General features: G+C 53.2%; 1 protein-coding gene across 2 annotated transcripts in view; it reads left to right on the top strand.

The window, feature by feature from the left end:
- The first annotated feature begins 1,866 nt into the window (after nt 1–1,866).
- The window catches only part of Zc3h3 (zinc finger CCCH-type containing 3), an 80,904-nt gene continuing 66,326 nt past the window's right edge, over nt 1,867–16,444 (top strand). For both annotated transcript variants that reach the window (XM_074069350.1, XM_020170370.2), the window contains exons 1-3: nt 1,867–1,946; nt 3,275–4,589; nt 6,141–6,337. In XM_074069350.1, the coding sequence (XP_073925451.1) occupies nt 1,901–1,946; nt 3,275–4,589; nt 6,141–6,337 (1,558 nt within the window). In that variant the 5' untranslated portion in view covers nt 1,867–1,900. The remainder of the gene's footprint in view (nt 1,947–3,274; nt 4,590–6,140; nt 6,338–16,444) is intronic.

Below are 16,444 nucleotides of genomic sequence, written 5' to 3'. Positions count from 1 at the left end.
GCTAAAGGTATTTATGCTTTTGAGAAAATACAAAGAAAAAATGTTTATATTTACTAGCCTATTTCCCCATTTCTCTTTCTTCTTGTAGAACTGAATTCCATATTGTGTCATCTTTAGCCTGAAGAAATTTTCTTTAACATTCCTTATTGGGCAGGTTTGGCGGACGCATTCTGTCAATTTTTACTTTTAAAACAGGGTCTCATTATTGTTGCCGAGGCTGGCCTTGAACTGTCACTCTCGCCTCAGCCTTCTGAGTATCTGAGATTCAGGTATGCACCACCATACCCAGTTCTGTCCATTAAAAAAAAACTGTAGTAAAACACATAGAACATAAAAGTTACCATTTTAGCTATTCTGAAGTGTACCTCAGTGACATTATGTTACAATGTAGTACAACTATCACCATTTCCAAACTTCATCATCACTCAGAACAGAAACCCTATGCCCTTTAAGCAATGATTTCCCATTCCTCCTCTCCCTGCCCCTCATAATCGCTTAATCTACTTTCTGTCTCTAAGAATTTGCCTACTCTAGATATTTTACACAAGTGGGGCCATACAGTATTTTTCCTTGGCTCATTTTACTCAGTATAAAGTTTTCCTTTTCTTTTTGTTGTGACTGGGGATTGAACTCAAGCAGGTGCTCTACCACTTCAGCCACACCTCCAGTCAATTTTGCTCTGGTTATTTTGGAGATGTGAGGTCTCTCCAACTTTTTGCCCAGGCTAGTCTGGAATTGAGATCCTTCTGATCTCAGCCTCCCAAGTAGAAGATTACAGGCATGAGCCTTCAGTGCCTGGCTAGCATAAGGTTTTCTAAGTTCATCACATTATAGTACACATCAGAACATCATTCCTTTTTAAGGTTGAATAGTGGGCTGTGGAGAGGGGACATAGCTCAGTCACAGAGCATTTGCCTAGCCTGCAAGACCCTGGATTGATCCTGGAGGGGATCAACTACATCAAAGATAAGGCTGTATATCTCCTATCTATGCAACACATTTTGCTCATCCATTTCTTTGGACACTTGTGTTGCCTCCATTTTTCTACTGTGAATAATGCTACCATGAACATGGTGTACAAACACGTTTGAACAGGTGTTTTCATTCTTTTGGGTGTCCACCCATAAGTGGAATTGCTGGATCATATGCAATTGTACTTTGAACTTTTTTTCCTTTTTTGCGGTACTGGGGTTTGAACTCAGGACCTACACCTTGAGCCACTACACCAAAACGCTTTATTGTGAAGATTTTTTTCCGAGATAGGGTCTCGCGAACAATTTGCCTGGGGTTGGCTTCGAACCGCGATCCTCCCCTCTGCCTCCTGAGTAGCTAGGATTACAAGCATGGCTGGCGCCGGGTTTGTGCTTCAGAACTTTTTGAGAAACCTTCCTCTACGGTTTCCCCGTGATATTACCCTTTAGGCTACCAACAGCCGCACACAAGTGTTCACACCTGTTTCAATCCTCAAACCAAAGTCTTGTCTTCAGAAGCCTGTGAAGACATGAAAACGTCTCCGAATGTTCTCTTCCGGTCGCAGCGGCAAGGGCGTCAACAGGGCTTCCTTGTCCAGAACAACTGTTAACCGGCTTATCTCCACCGGGTCTACCGGGTGGAGCCACCAGCGCGCGATTTCACGCGGAGCAGGTGCAGAGGAGCCGTGCGGCTAGATCCTCTACCGCGGGACCTCCACTTCCCGGCGCTCTCTGATGACGTCCCCCGCTGCTCGCTCTGCGCGTGCGCCATCCGGCGTTGCCAAGGTGACGGCGAGTCCTGCAACCCGCGGATGCCGGGCCAGGATAGGTCTCCGTCCCTGCGCTAGGCTGTTGAGGCCCCGCCCTGTGGAAGCGGTCGCGCCTCGATGACGTCTCGGGGGCCTGGCTGGGCGTCGCGGACTCCGGAGATGGAGGAAAAGGAGCAGCTACGGCGGCAGATCCGCCTCCTGCAGGGTGAGTCGGTCACGGTTGGGGCGCGCGTCCCCTTTTTTCCCCCCTTCACTTAGCTGAGGCTGTCCCCGAAGCGGTACTTCCCTCTCGCTGTGTCCCGACGGTCGGCTTGGGTGGGCGTCGGACGGGCTGGGCGAGGCTGGGGCCTGCGAGGCTTCGGGCCGGGCCAGGTCAGACCCGGGTCGGGCTTCGGCAGCGAGTGTGCCGGCCTTTTGGAAGGAGCCGTCTGGCCGTAGCTCAGGAATCTCGTCTCCTCTCCACGGTCGCGACCCAGCGTCCGCCTCGCCCCGCGCGCTAAGGCCGGTCCCGGTCCGATGCGGCCCAGCCGGCTTGGGCGTGCGTTCTTCCCGACTCGCTGGGTGCCCTTCTCTCATTACAGACACAGTCCTGACGGATTCCAGGCCGACTCCTCGGACCTGTTTTCCATTTAAGATTTTTAGATCCAAGTTGAGTTTTCTAAGCATTAAGCAAAATAACTTTTCAAAGTTATTTCCACAAGGAGAAGACTTAAGGATCTAGAAAGCATGTATGGAGGAGAGCCCAAGTGGGCTGCCTCCTGCCTTAGGTCAGTTCTTGGGCTTTGCTCACACTCATCCTGAAGCGTCTCCGGTGTGAACATGGCTTCTGTGACCCTGGAGCAGGACCTATGGTAGGGTGTTGGTAACGGGGTGGGGGTGGGGGGAGCTGCCTACTTGTTTGGTGGCTGAGTGCTCTTGCATGCTCCTGGGCAGCCATCAGTGCTTCCTTGGTAGTGTCAGGCCTATCCTTTTCTGTAGGAGATGCTGTCAGGTCTGGCAGGTTGCCAGCCTGTGTGTCAGTTGTTCTTTTTTTCTGCTGTCAAGCGCCAGGTGCCAAGAGTTATTAGATCTGTTACACTGGGTAGAGATTACTGAGGTGCAGGCTTTCAACCTTTCTGTTTGTGGGCAAGCTATAAGGCCTCTGTGGTTGCCTTGCCCAGGCATTACAGCATGGGGCCTGATTGGTCTCTGGATATGGAGTGACACTTGCCCTCAAAGCACTGTGGACTCAGTAGCTCAGTAAATAGAAACCATAAACCACAAGGCTGTGTTTTTGGGATAAGCAGACAGAAATAGGACTGGAGTAGGACTGATGGGGAAAAGGTACATGGAATTGACAGGTCTATGGGTTTTAGCTGAACTCTCAGTGGTTCCCAAGCACTGAGGACTGCCTCTTTGAAGCCAGCAGGGACTCCAGGGTAAGATAGGATCTGATGGTATCTTGCCAGCTGATTCTCTTCCAGGGTGCTCTGTATTGTTGCTGTTTTTATTTATACCTTCTGGTTAATTGAGTCTCTGATTCTGTCTTCTCAGATCTAATTGATGACTACAAAAACCACCATGGCAATGTCCCTGCCCCAGGCACCTCTGCTACTTCCCGGTGGCAGCCACCTACTTACCACAGTGGCAGGGCCTTTGGTGCCCGCTACCCTCGTCCAAGTCGGAGGGGCTTCTCCTCACACCATGGGCCTTTGTGGCGCAAGAAATACTCCCTTGTGAATCATCTCCCGGGATCCTCTGACCCAGCTGGTGACCGTGCTGTGCAGGCATCCCTTGGGGTCAAGGGCAGTCAGGACCCCAGCCCCCAGCAGTATGTCCTTGAAAGACAAGTCCAGCTCAATCCAGATCAGAACATGATCATCAAAATCAAGCCACCAGCAACGTGCAGCTCCATCAGTGCTCCAGGGACCCAGCAGAGTTCTTTGGAAGAGTATGATGACTCCCTCTGGAGTGACCAAAGACCCAGGGAAGGTGAGGGTGAGCCCCCTGGTGGGCAGCTGCAGCCCTCAAGGCTGGGAAGAGCCCGGGGGAATTGCAGTGTGGAGGACTCCCTTCTGATCTGCCAGAAGGAGCCTGGCAAGTCCCGGGTAGTGAAGTCTGCAGCCAGCATGAGTGGCAGCCCTCCAGAGCCTCGCAGGACGGTCAGTGAGAGTGAAATGGCTACCAAGGCACGCTTCCCTTCTACTCTGCCCCCACGCGCTGGTGTGGGCCCTGGCCGCAAGGCATGTCCTCGTTCTGCTTCCATCTGTGCTGCACAGCTCCTCAGTGACCAGAGGGCGAATGCTGGACACCCAGATCCGCCAGCTCTCTCAGGCTCAGTGGTGGCCCTGTCCAGACCAGCCTCAGGGACTAGGCAGGCCCGGGAGGCCTCACTGCTAGTGTCTTGTCGAACCAACAAGTTCGGGAAAAACAACTACAAATGGGTAGCCACCTCAGCAAAGAGCCCCCGGGCCACTCGGAGGGCCCTCAGTCCCAGAACAGCTGCAGAGAGTGTGAACAGGACCCCATTTGGTACAGCTGGAAAGACAGAGAAACCACAGCCCAGAGCTGACCCGGAGGCCAGGCCCCGGAAGCTGGCTACATCCTCCAAGCCCGGACCCCCCATCAGCAAGTACAAATGGAAGGCCTCCAGTCCCTCTGCCTCCTCCTCTTCTTCCTTCCGTTGGCAGTCAGAGGCTGGCAGCAAGGACCATGCCTCCCAGCTCTCCCCAGTTCCATCTAGATCCCCGCCAGGGGACAGATCATCAGTGGAACCTGGCAGCTTGAAACCCCTCTTTGGGGAGCCATCACTCTCCACTTACAAAGTAAAGAGCCGCACCAAAATCATCCGGAGGAGGGGCAGTACCAGGTACTTGTCTCCATTGCTGCAGTGTCCTGTCTGGGTGTGTAGGCTGGGCAGTGGTTGACAAGGTCTTCATGTCTTCTAAGTTGTGGAATTCGGGACAGTTGTGTCACCTCCTTAGCTTGTGCTTCTTAGCTAGTCTACAAATGGAGGAAAGGAAGGCTCATGGTGGACGTATTCAGTGCCACTGGCTTGTTGACCCAAGCTGGGAATTTGGCATGTGACGATGGTTTACATTTCTAGTGGGAGTGAGGCTGGAGGAACTGTTGTCCTTTAATAATCCATAGGGTGAGGGTCAAATGGTTCAGGGGCTTGCTCGGGTCCCCACTTGTGACAGGGAGCCCTGGTGATGCTAGTAGGCTCACCCTTTCCTCCTGTTGGTGAGACACCAGGAGGTCACTAGGGGTAGTCAGTTTTCCTAGACCTGTGAGGTTGGAGGGCATACAGTGCTGTGTCAGGCCAGGTGCTGGGGGAGTAGTCCCGTGTGTCTGCCTAGTGTGCAGCTGGAGTGGAGTGCTGTGTGAGTCCCATGGCAGCTCCAAGCCTGGAGTTCTACCCACACATCTGAACTGGCTGGTGGCCTGGGGCTTTGGGCACTGCCCAGGGGTGCTTGGTCTTTCCTACTCTGCCCATGGCCTTGCGGGCACTCCCTGGCGCAGGCTGAGGGTTGCTCCAGTTGTACTGGGGCAGGTGGAGTAGGTGGGGATGGTGCGCTGCTAGTCTCATGTGCTTTTTCAGCTTTGGGCTTTGTAGCACCTTCTAAGAGTGCTGAGGTGGCGGGTGGTCATTGCCCCAAGAGGAAGTAGATTGATATTATGCTCCAGTGTAACATTATGGGTGTATGTCACTTTCTGAGATCTCCCTTGCACGATTGTGGGCTACTCAAAGATGGTGTCATCAGGTCAGCAGCTAAAGGCAAGGGTGGTGACTGTGCTTGCTGGCAGAAGCTGTGCCTGTGTCGTCAGTGGCATGAACCATCCAATGAGGTATCTCCTTGCTATGAGTATCCCTCAGAAAGTTCCTCCTGCTTTCTGACCTTGGTCTTCGGCTCCCTCTGACTCTGGTCCTCAGATTGTGTATCTTCACTTCCTTGGCCTTGTCTTCTGTTCCTTACAGTTCCTGGAGGGTGGCTTTGCCTTGACCATGCTCGTGGTTTCCTTTATTCCAAGGAAGTGTGGGGAGGGAGCTGTGGAGCTTCCTCTTGCAGGTGGCCTGGGGAGACACATGGACCTGGTGGCAGCTTCTTCTCAGGGATGCTATCCTTCTCCATCTGCCTCTTCCCTAGTCCTGTGCAGGGGCTCATCTAGCTTGGGGGTCATGGAGAGGTGGACACTAGGGGGTCTCTCCTCTGCTCCATCCCCCCTGGATGTGGAGGGGAGGGGAGCAGAATAGCAGCCAGTTCCACACTGATTGGATGGGGAAAGTCAGGACCTTGCAAGGAGCCCTGGCCTACCTTTGGGCCCATTTCCTCACCTACTTGGGTCCAAATGAGAAGGTGTGGATGGTCAGAGTTACCTAGTGAGCCTATTGGTAGCTGCCTGTGTTTTGTCTCCACAGCCTTCCTGGGGACAAGAAGAACAGCCCCTCAGTGGCCACTGCTAACAAGAACTTTCTCAGCCTAAGGCGGAGACAGACCCTTCGGGGGAAAAACAGTCCCATTCTGAAGAAGACCCCCAACAAAGGCCTAATGCAGGTTACCACACACCGTTTATGCCACCTGCCACCGAGCCGGGCCCACCTCCCCATCAAGGAAGGTATGCCAGGGAGGGGCTCTGGGCAGAGGCTGGGAATGACTGTGAGCTACACCCCTCCTTGGCTGGTTAGGAGCTATGTTCGCTGTCCTCTCACTTATGCTGTCAGGTAGCTCTAGGTGAGGCAGTGTGCGTCTAGGCTGTGGATGTAGTACAGGGGCCAGGGTGCTATCCCCTGTAGTCTAAATGGGGGAAGTCTGACTCGGTAGGAGTGTGGTAGCCTTTTCTGCCTATTCCTCAGTGTGTAACCATTGCATCCCTCCTGGGAGAGGCTAGGTTGGTGGCTACCCAGACCTTGTGCTACCTAGGGCTCTGGTCTCTGCCTTGTTTGAAGGCTTCTGTTCTGAGCCAGCCTGAGGCTGCAGGGCTTCCCCTCCTATCCTAAGCTGGCCTAGGGGTAGGGGCTCAGCAGCACTCATTTTCTGAGTTACTTGCTTCTGCAAGCAGGAAACCTGTGTGAGGTCTCACGAATCCCTTGTGGAGGCCTGGGTAGGCCTTGATCTGTGGGGCATAGCCTCTTGAAGACAGCCTGCTCTCGCCTGGGAGGTGCTGATGTCAGGATACACTGAGGGAGCTGCCCCCAGGCAGGTGAATGCTCAGGGATGTGCAGTGAGGGGTCTGGGAGTCTTGGGGGTGGTGCTCACCTGTGTCACTGTCAAGAGCAGGATTTGTCTTGGTGTTCTTGGTATACCCAGTCCTGTGGCATCTCCTGTTTTCCCTCTTGGAGCACTTGGACAGGTGTGAGCAGATGTGTGAAAGCTGGAGAGGGCAGAGTCTTTGGGGACCAGCAGGCCTGAACTTGAGCAGTCCAACTGAGCACTAGCGTTGGTGACCACATGCTTGGTGGTCACCACTGAGCACTAGTGGTTGGTGACCACTGTCCTTGGCTTGACAGGAGTGATCTAGAGAAGGCTCTGAGAGGAGTGGTGCCAGGTGGAGCTGAGAGCCTGCATGGGGCTGGCCATAGGAGAGAGTGTGGGACACAGGCAGAGGGTTGAAAGGGATATGCAGCTGGGGCTGGGGCCATGAGAACATGAGGAAGCCAGCCTGGAGAGAGCTGGCTGCCAGGCCATCCTGCTTGGATGACATGTGCTGCATTCTGGTGTCAGTGTGGATCTTCCTATGTGACTGGGAGCAGGGGGAGCCAAGGAGGTGCCTTGGGGCTGTAGTGAGACTGCTGGATAGAAGTGCAGAGAAGGGGGTGGGCTGGACTGTGGATAGGTACCCTCTAGCCAAGTGAGGTGATAGGTGAGGAGGCCTCCAGCTTTGGGTGGTGGAAGTGGAGGGCCTTGCTGGTATTATCGCCAGGCAAGGTGGAGGAAAAGCTGTGGAGAATGTTGTTGGCATTCTCCATGGTTGTGCTTGTGACTGGCCTATTCCTTCTTTAGGCCCAGAGTAGAGCGGGGTGCAGGCTGGGGACGGTAAAGGCTGCCTCCTGCTGGCAAGGGCTGGCACAGTACTGCTGAGCCCCACAAGGATCAACCAAGCAAGGAGCACTGAGGGGTCGTGAAGTCACCAGCTCCATTTGCAAATGGTGCATAGTTGGGCACTGTGGATAGTAGATCAGGGGATTCCTAGAGTTGCTCTCTCCACTAGGGGTGGGAGAATGGATAACCTCGTCATTATGCCATAATGACTGCATGGGGCCCTGTAGAGGGAAGAGCTCTGGGAAGGCTTTCCTCCCATTCCTCCACCTACCAAGTGTGTGCTGGGCACTTGGGGCCAGGCATTATCCTGGGGATGCTGGGGACAGAACCACCTTGCAGAAGGACCAGAAAGATGCCTTTGGGTGGCAAATGGATCCTGAGAACAAGGAAGGAGGAGAGTGTGGTAGTCAGCCGAGGGGAAGGTGAGCATTGAGAGTGCTTCTCTGAGGTGACTGTCCGAGTGAGGACAGAGTGAGCAGTGCTCAGCTCTGCAGGTGGAGGGTGGCGGTGGGAGTGACCTAGCCATGTTCTGAAGCAGAAGTAAGGCTGTGTAGCTAATGTGCCGTCCAGGATCAGAGAAGGGGATGAAGTAGGGGAGGTGATGAGGGTGGAGTAGAGGGAGGGACTTATTGCTGTAGGTCTTGAGGAAGACTTCTATAGGCCACAGTAGGGAAAAGAGGTGGTTCTGGTTATGTTTGAAAGCCAGAGAAGGACAGAAGAGGGAGCTGGGACTTGTGTCACCGTCCTCAGAAACATCAGGTGGCAGTATTGGCCCTATGAGTATCCAGCAGGCTGGAGCAAACAGCAAGTCAGGAGGGCCTATATGTGAGGCTTTGCATGCTGGCCCAAGGGATGGTCTCATCCTTCAAGCAGGCAGGGAGCTGTATTCAGAGTTATGAAATGCTGAGCCTGTGTCCTACTTTGACAACTCTGGCAGGTGGCCTCTGAGACTGCCACCACAAAACTCCAGGCATAGAGTAGAGACGAGAATGAGGAGTGAGCACAAGAATTTCCCTGGGCTGGGGCTTGGTGGAGCCTGGCTTGCCCTGGAAAGTGGGTATGTGGCTCTCCAGCTCCTTCCTGCAAGGCTCACTGTTTCCTTCCCTCCCTGCTTGCCCAAGAACTGAGGCCTGCATGTCCTGGGGCCTAGCCAGGACTGTCTTGGATCCGCACTGCTGAAGTGAACTCTTGGGCCTGCAGGAAAGTGCAGCTCCTGTGGCTGCTGGATGGCAGGACTTCCCAGTGGACAGGGTCAGTGTGCTGGGGCTGCCCCTTCATCTGACTGCTTGAAGTTTTTTCTTTCTGTATTTTTCTCAGAATCCTGGAGTTTTCCTCTCCTCCTGGAGTTGTGCCAGAATCTGGGTGTCCAAGGAGGAACCTGTTTGCCCAGTGGGCTCCTGTGCTGGGAAAGGGTTGGGGGGGCAGGGGTAGGGGTGGGTGGGAGGAGGGCCTCTAACCCAGCTGCTGGGCAGCCCCACTTGTGGTCCCAACCTCAATTCTGCTATATGGCCCAGTGACCAGCAGAGGGCACACTTGCCCCTCTTATTCCTCCAGCCACCTTTTTCTGGTAATTGATTGCCTAATTTCCTCTTTATGTGAAAGAAAGCAGATATCAAGTAATTTGCAGCAATAACCTGCTAATGCTGGGCCAAGTTTCGAAACTCCCCTGTTCATTTCAAGTGGCAGATAAAACACTAATACATAATTATCCTTGCAAATTGGATTGTTTTAAATAACCAAAAGGCTATGGCCAGGAGAAAGTGATCCCATCTCCCTCGAGTTACTCTTGCAGCGTAATTGCCGCGTTCAATCAATTTCCCTGGCATTAGAAATTCCATCACAATCAACATTAAGCTTTATTCATTGTGATGGCTAAGAGCCGGGCCATTTCTCCTCTTTTTCTTAACTGGCAAAATTAATCAGGGAAAAGATTTTAAACATTTACCCGTGCGAAAGAGGTCAGCCCTGCCACTATATTGCTCAGCAGATAAGGGGGCTAATAAAAAGAAAATTGAATTACTAATGATCACCAGGAACAGAGTATATAAAACCTGGCAATCGCCAGTTCAGGAGAAGGAGAATCAATTTTCTTGGGACAAGGTGCGCTCATTTTTTATTTTGGCGCATATTATCAGCAATTTAATTTGAGAGCGCATAAACAGGAGGAAACAGTTAGGGAATAATGAGCCTGGAGGTGTAAAGAGCTGCAGGATATATGCTGTACACAATTTATTTGCACAACAGATAATCGCTTTAATTGAATTCAAAACTGCATTGTTCAGCAGCTGTGGTGCTGCTCAGGCCTGGGGACTGAGAGTGTCAGGAAGGTTCCAGCCTGACTTGGTACCTCCCCTCCTGTCCTTGCCTCTGCAGGCCTCCTGAGACTTCGCTGGGCAGATTCTTCGCCCTGGAGTCAGGCCTTGGCTTTGGCTAGGGATCCCTCCACTACTGTTGCCATTGTGCTTCTTGCCTTCTGTCTCTGCCTTCCCTTTTCTCCTTGCCATGGAGGACTGAGATTCAAGATGCCCCAGAGAGGGCCCTGAGGGGTCAGGGGAGCCCATGAGTACTAGGTTTGCAGCAGAGACCTGCTTGATCTGTCTCCTATGGATGGATGCTAGAGAAGGGGTTTGGGCGGAGGAGATAAAACCTTTGGGGATCTTGAAAATGCTATCTGATTTGTTGCCCACATAATTGCAGCAATTAATAGTCACAGTGTGATGGCCATCCATTGGGCTCTGGCTCCCATGTGAGGATATGGAACCTCAGGGGGTCAAGGCCAGTTCTGAGGCTAATTCATCTCAGGTCATGGCCTGGTCCCAGTCTTGTGGATGAACCACTTGAGGTGGCAGACTGGACATTGCTGAGTTGTGTTCTGAGGGTGCTGTCCAACCTGCACTAAGCAGGCCAGCTGTTCACTTGCTGCCCTTTGCCCCAGGCTGGGGAGCTGCTTGCTGTCAGTAAGTCACAGGATTACAAACCAGTGCCCCTTGGAAGCTTCTGTCGCCCAGTGCCAAGGAAAAGTCACTGTAGGTAGATAGGTTGTGGTATCACCACCTCCCAGAGGTCAGCTGGGGTAAGGGGACCCCTCTGCTTCACTTGCCCAGGCTCATGAATGGGTGCCATCTCCAGCCCTCCTCTCTCTATGCCCCATGTTAAACCTGGCCCCTGCATGGGAAGTGGAACCTTTGCAGAGAAGTTGCTAGTGCAGTGGGTTTAGAGTCAGGCCTGGCTAGAGGGCTGAATGGGACTGGACAGGAAGGCCAATTTTCATGGTGCTCTCATGTGTAGACGGGGCTGGCCGAAGACCTGCTGGCTGCCCAAATTTTCACATGAGCCACCCAGCCATCGTTATTTGTCTTTGGCCCAGTGTTCACTGGCATGTGGTAGGAGCTGTCCCTCAGTCCATTGTGCTGGTCCTGTGGTGTGGAGGAACCACTGTGACCATTTGTAGATGAGAAGTGGAGCGAGTGTTCATTCATCCCTGCCAGGTGTTACTGAGTGCCACCCCATCCCCCAGGAATGGATGCTTATTCCCAGATTCTAAGCTCTCTGAGGATGTGCCCAGGGAATCCTCCTGTTTGAGCTCTGTTGGCCTTTTCTTGATTTCTGCTGCCCTGCCCTTCCTAGTACCCAGGCCCCTCACTACCTTCTGTGTGGTTGTTTTGCCCTCCCCAGCCTGGGGCCAGCCCCCATGGGTGGCTAGGGATCCCTCAGACACAAAGTGCTCTCTGGGCACTGATCCTCCCCCCGGCCCTTGGTCTACCTAAAAGCTGCCTCCCCAGAGCCCTGGTAGGCTCTTCTGTCTCTGGATGGAGGTCTTCCTGCATACTGTGGTATGACAGCTCATTCATCATCCTCTCCTGGCCTCATGGGCAAGTGTGCTCAGGCCTGTTGGCTTGCTTCATTCTTTTTTGGACTTGAAGGACCTGCCCATCAAGGCCCTTGTTTTGATCCCTCAGAGGTCCTGGGGGCCCTCCTCTGTCCGTGGGTGCCCCTTTGCTCCTTCAGAGTGTACAGGCAGACCCTCCTGGTACATGTGGGTACTTTCTCAATAACCTCCTCAGCCACCGTGGGGACGGGACAGCTTGTCAGGCAGCCTCAGACATGGCAAGCCTGGCCAAATGCTCCTTCTCCAGCCATGGCTTTGCACTCAGTTTATCTATGGATGTGTATGGGCTCATTGAGTAGACACCAGGTCCTGAGTGTGCTGCCCGCTCTGCCTGTGTGTCCCCACTAACCCCTCCTGTCTACCATGGGAGCCTTTAGATCCTTATTTCCTAAAGTCTTGTGGGTTCCTCCCTCTGTCTAAGCCTACCTTCTCTCTGACCGGGCCTGGTCCTCTAAAGATCTGTCACTCCCTCCCTTTCTTCCTTTCTTCCTTCCTTCTTTCCAACTGGTACTGGGCTTTGAACTCAGGGTCTTAGCTCTCGCTAGGCAGGCATTCTATCATGTGAACCATGCCTCCAGCCCTAAAGTGGTGCCAGGTCCTAAAACTTGGCCTTGGCCAGATGCCAGGTGTTCAGTGACTCTGAGCCTTCAGACTTGGTGCTCACATTGCCTTGCTGGTGCACTTGGGCCGCTTGGGTTCCTGTGTTGGTGTCCGTTCATATCCTTAAAGGGCCAGGGTTCATTCTCTGAAGGATTGCTGTGCAGATGGAGGGAGTGGAACCTTCAAGTGCTTTGGGGCAGCTTCCATCCTGTATGTTGTGTGGTGGCTGGTGTTGCTGCCTGGGAGGCTCTGCCCAGCACCTCAGGGGTCTACGATCCATCATTGCTCACTGGTATGCAGCTGGGCTGTTCGATTTTACTATGGCAAACACCGTTAAAGGGCGTGAGAGCAGTTAAATCTGGAGTCCTGCTTTCATAAGGGAAAAAGAAAATGCTGAATTAGGCTCTGGGAAAGGCAGCCGCAGCGATCCTTAGATTTTGCATAAATTATCAGGCACGCTGGAGGCCTCCAATTTTACGTTTGTCGTGGCTGTGCTAATTAATTATTCCACAAGAACTGGCGTGGAAGCTCACGTGTGTGCCGCTCATGGTGACACGACTGCGAAGCTGAAGAACCAGGGCTTGCCTCTCCTGACTCTTGGCTCAGGAAGGGTGGTATCTCAATGCGGCTAGAACCTGTATGTCTAGAGGCCCTGGGTCCTTGGGCTTGAGATGGCTTGGCCTACTCTTTTGTTGAGTGAATTGAGATAGTGACCTTTGTCACTCTACTCCTGGCTGAAGGATGGCATATTCCCCCATGTGTCCTGGCAGACTTTGAGTCAAACACAGTACCTTGGCCACTGAGCCTGGACTGGCTGGAGAGCCATAAGGGAGTTTGGCCAGTCAGTGGGTGCTGGGCTGCATGGTGAAGCCGGCTGCCTCTGACTGAGCTGTTAGGACCAGAGAGCCTGCTCACTCACAAAAACATACTGCTGAGTACCCAGGTATTTCCTGGGTGTCATGGCACATGGCTATTCTGGATGCTACTCCCCCACAAACTGTGTGGCCTGTTCCTTCCACTCTGCCTGCCCAGCTCCTTGCCCCTCAGGGGTCTGTGTCCATGTAAGCAGGGTCCCAAGGCAGTGTGTGGACAGGTTTAACACAGTGGTTCTCCGTTTGCTTCCTGGTGATGTTCTTCACCAGCTGCTGGAAGTTCTCTTCACCTGGGAAGGGTGTGAGGCTGTGCCAGCCCCTGTGGGGACCACCTGGTGATGGGGCCTGGGAGTGAGTATGATTCTGGGTACCCCGGCAGAGACCCTGTGATTCTCATTGGTTCCCCTGCCCAGTGCCTGCAGCATGCTGGGATGAGGTTGTGGTGGGAAATACGTTCTGGTTCCTCTTGGTGTTTCCTGCCCAAAGCCATGTTTTTTTTTTATTTTTTTATTCATTTTTCTTTTACTATTCATATGTGCATACAAGGCTTGGTTCATTTCTCCCCCCTGCCCCCACCCCCTCCCTTACCACCCACTCCGCCCCCTCCCGCTCCCCCCCAATACCCAGCAGAAACTATTTTGCCCTTATTTCTAATTTTGTTGTAGAGAGAGTATAAGCAATAATAGGAAGGAACAAGGGGTTTTGCTGGTTGAGATAAGGATAGCTATACAGGGCATTGACTCACATTGATTTCCTGTGCGTGTGTGTTACCTTCTAGGTTAATTCTTTTTGATCTAACCTTTTCTCTAGTACCTGTTCCCCTTTTCCTATTGGCCTCAGTTGCCAAAGCCATGTTGGGAAAGGAAGAACCCTAGTCCAGCACTGCCTCATCTTCCTGCCACTCTCTCTCATCTGTGGCATCCCTGCCCTGGCACGTGGCCAATGGCCCAGTCCTGATGGGCAGGTGGCACTGATGTGACTCTTGGTGGAAGATTCAGTGAGGACAAAGGGGCCATCCATCTGGGGTCTGTCCATCTGGGAGGTGGCCCTAGGCTGGGCAGTGCTTCCTGATGGCAGAGGATGGAAGGACGTTGGTGGTAGGTGGGTCCGTACCTAGGGGCAGGGTGCTCTAGCGGACGTTATGAACAGCACAGGGTGAGCAGAAGGGGGGAATGGTCACTGCATACAAGTGGGGTTTGTAGCCATCTGACTCCAGGAGGGCTGTTCCTGGAGCCAGCAGCCTCTTTAGCTTTCTGCTCTGTGCTAGGGATGTTTTCATGCTACAGTGGAGGGCTGCGGGATCCCTTCTGCCGCTCCCTTGCCCAGGCCCTGTGTCCTGAGAGTCATGTGTCCCTCCCTGAGACACTCCAAGAAGGTCTTTGTTGCTGTGTAGGAGTTGTCAGGACTGTCTCTCACCAGGGAGGCAGGCAGAGGCGCCAAGCTGTCTGTTGAGTCAGTGCTGTTCCTGATGGTTGTGTTGCAGAGGGGGACATCCAGGCTCTGGAAGGCTGTGTGCCTGTCAGAGTCAGCCTGCAAGCCAGAGCCCTTTGCCCTCTTCTCTCCTTTAACACGTTCTGGGGACTCTTCCCAGGCCTGCTGCCTAGGTGGGCTTTCCCCTTGGAGCCAGTCATAGCCAGAGGCACAGCACTTCTATTAGTGCTCAGGGTATGAGCCCCGAGGAGTGATGCTGGGAGCTGCCTGGCCTGGGAGGCTGTGCTCATGACAGCTTGAGCATTCCAAGTGGAATTCTTTGCTGCCCAAGACAGCTGGGCCCAGGAGGAAGGGCAGCCAGGCTGGCGTGGTGGGGACACAGTGTTCCAGGGTGGGGCAGGCTTCCTCCTGTCCTCTTGCCAGGTAGCCCCTCTGGAGAGCTGCCACATAGTGGGAGGACCTGCCTGGTCCCATCTGGTGAGGGGCACTGAGTGGAAAGGGTATTGGGCTCCTCTTGGAATATTATATTCTTCACGGCAGCAAGGAGGACAGCCAGGGCTACGAGTACTGGGATGTTCAGGGGGATGGTAGCAAGTGGGGAGCTCCTCTCCTTGCTCCATGGGCTTAGCACCTAAGCAGCTTTCAAGAAGTCTCTGAGGGTAGCTCTCTGGTACTTCCCTGTGGGGAGGAGCAGGGTGTGGCTGCGTGGGGGTGGAGGCTGGGCTGCCATTGCTGCTTGAGGGGCATGCACAGAGAGCCCCTGTTTGGTACCTGTGCTGGGCATAGCTGTGACTCAGAGCCAGAGTGTGTCTGGTAAATTAGATTTGACTTGAGACTAAAAAGAATAAAAACAGATAGTGGGATGGACAGAGATATTAATAACTGAGTGGACTTTAAAAGTAGGATTGGGGTCTGGGGGGTGTAGCCTAGAGTCTGCCTAGCATGCATGAGGGTTTGATCCTCAGTGGGTGTGGGGCTGAGAGGACAGGGCAGGCAGCTGTGCTATCATAGGGGTATTGGGTCCATAGGGATGGGCATTGTTTGAAAAGAGATTCTGGGAATGTTCTTCGGCCCTCTCCCTTTTGACCTGGGTCTTCTCACTCTTCGTTTTAAAGGGAAGCGTGTGTCTGGGTGGGGTTTGCTGTCTGATTTTGCTCAGGCTGCCGCCCCTACTGCCACCTACATGGCCGTGCTGTTTCTGGGTTTGGGAGGGACAGAGAATTGTGCTGGACATCAGGGCTGCTGGTCAGGGGTGGGTAGTACCTGGAGGGAGGGGCTGTGAGCACCCTGCTTCTCAAGCCAGGGCCCCTGGGCTGTACTGGGAGTGACATTGATGGGGGGCTGAGGAACAGCACACAGGGGGACAGGATAGGAGGGGCTCCTGTCAGTATCCTAGCTGCCAAGGAGGCCAGTTAGCATGAGTGTCAGAGGAAGTGCTGGGTGGGATAGAGGCTAGGATGATTTGTCTGAAATATGCACTTTAAGGTTATAAATTTGCCTTTAAGTGTAGCTTTATCTGTGTCCTATAAGTTGATTATTTTTGCTTTCCTCCACAATATTTTCTAATTTTCAGGTGATTTTTTTTTTCTTTGACCCACAGGTTATGTAGGAAGGGTATCACTTAATTTCCATGTATGGGAATTTTGACGTTGTCTTAACCAATGATTAATTCTGTGTGTGCAGTCTGATTTCAGACCTTTGATGTTTGCCCAGACTTGTCTGATGGCCCGGGTTTTGGTAATCTCTGGGTATACTGGGAAAGAATGTGATTTCCAACTGTTGGCCATGCAGTGCTGGGAAATCAGTTGTGTGAATTGTGAGTGCTGCCTAGAGAGCAAGAGAGAGAGAGAGTGTGTGCAAGGGAGAAGGCGAGGGAGAGGGCGAGGGGGAG

The sequence above is a fragment of the Castor canadensis genome, chromosome 3 (genome assembly GCF_047511655.1).
Source record: "Castor canadensis chromosome 3, mCasCan1.hap1v2, whole genome shotgun sequence".
Classification (NCBI taxonomy): domain Eukaryota; kingdom Metazoa; phylum Chordata; class Mammalia; order Rodentia; family Castoridae; genus Castor; species Castor canadensis.
Note: the sequence above shows the minus strand (reverse complement) of the source record. Positions and strands in the feature narration are given on the sequence as shown.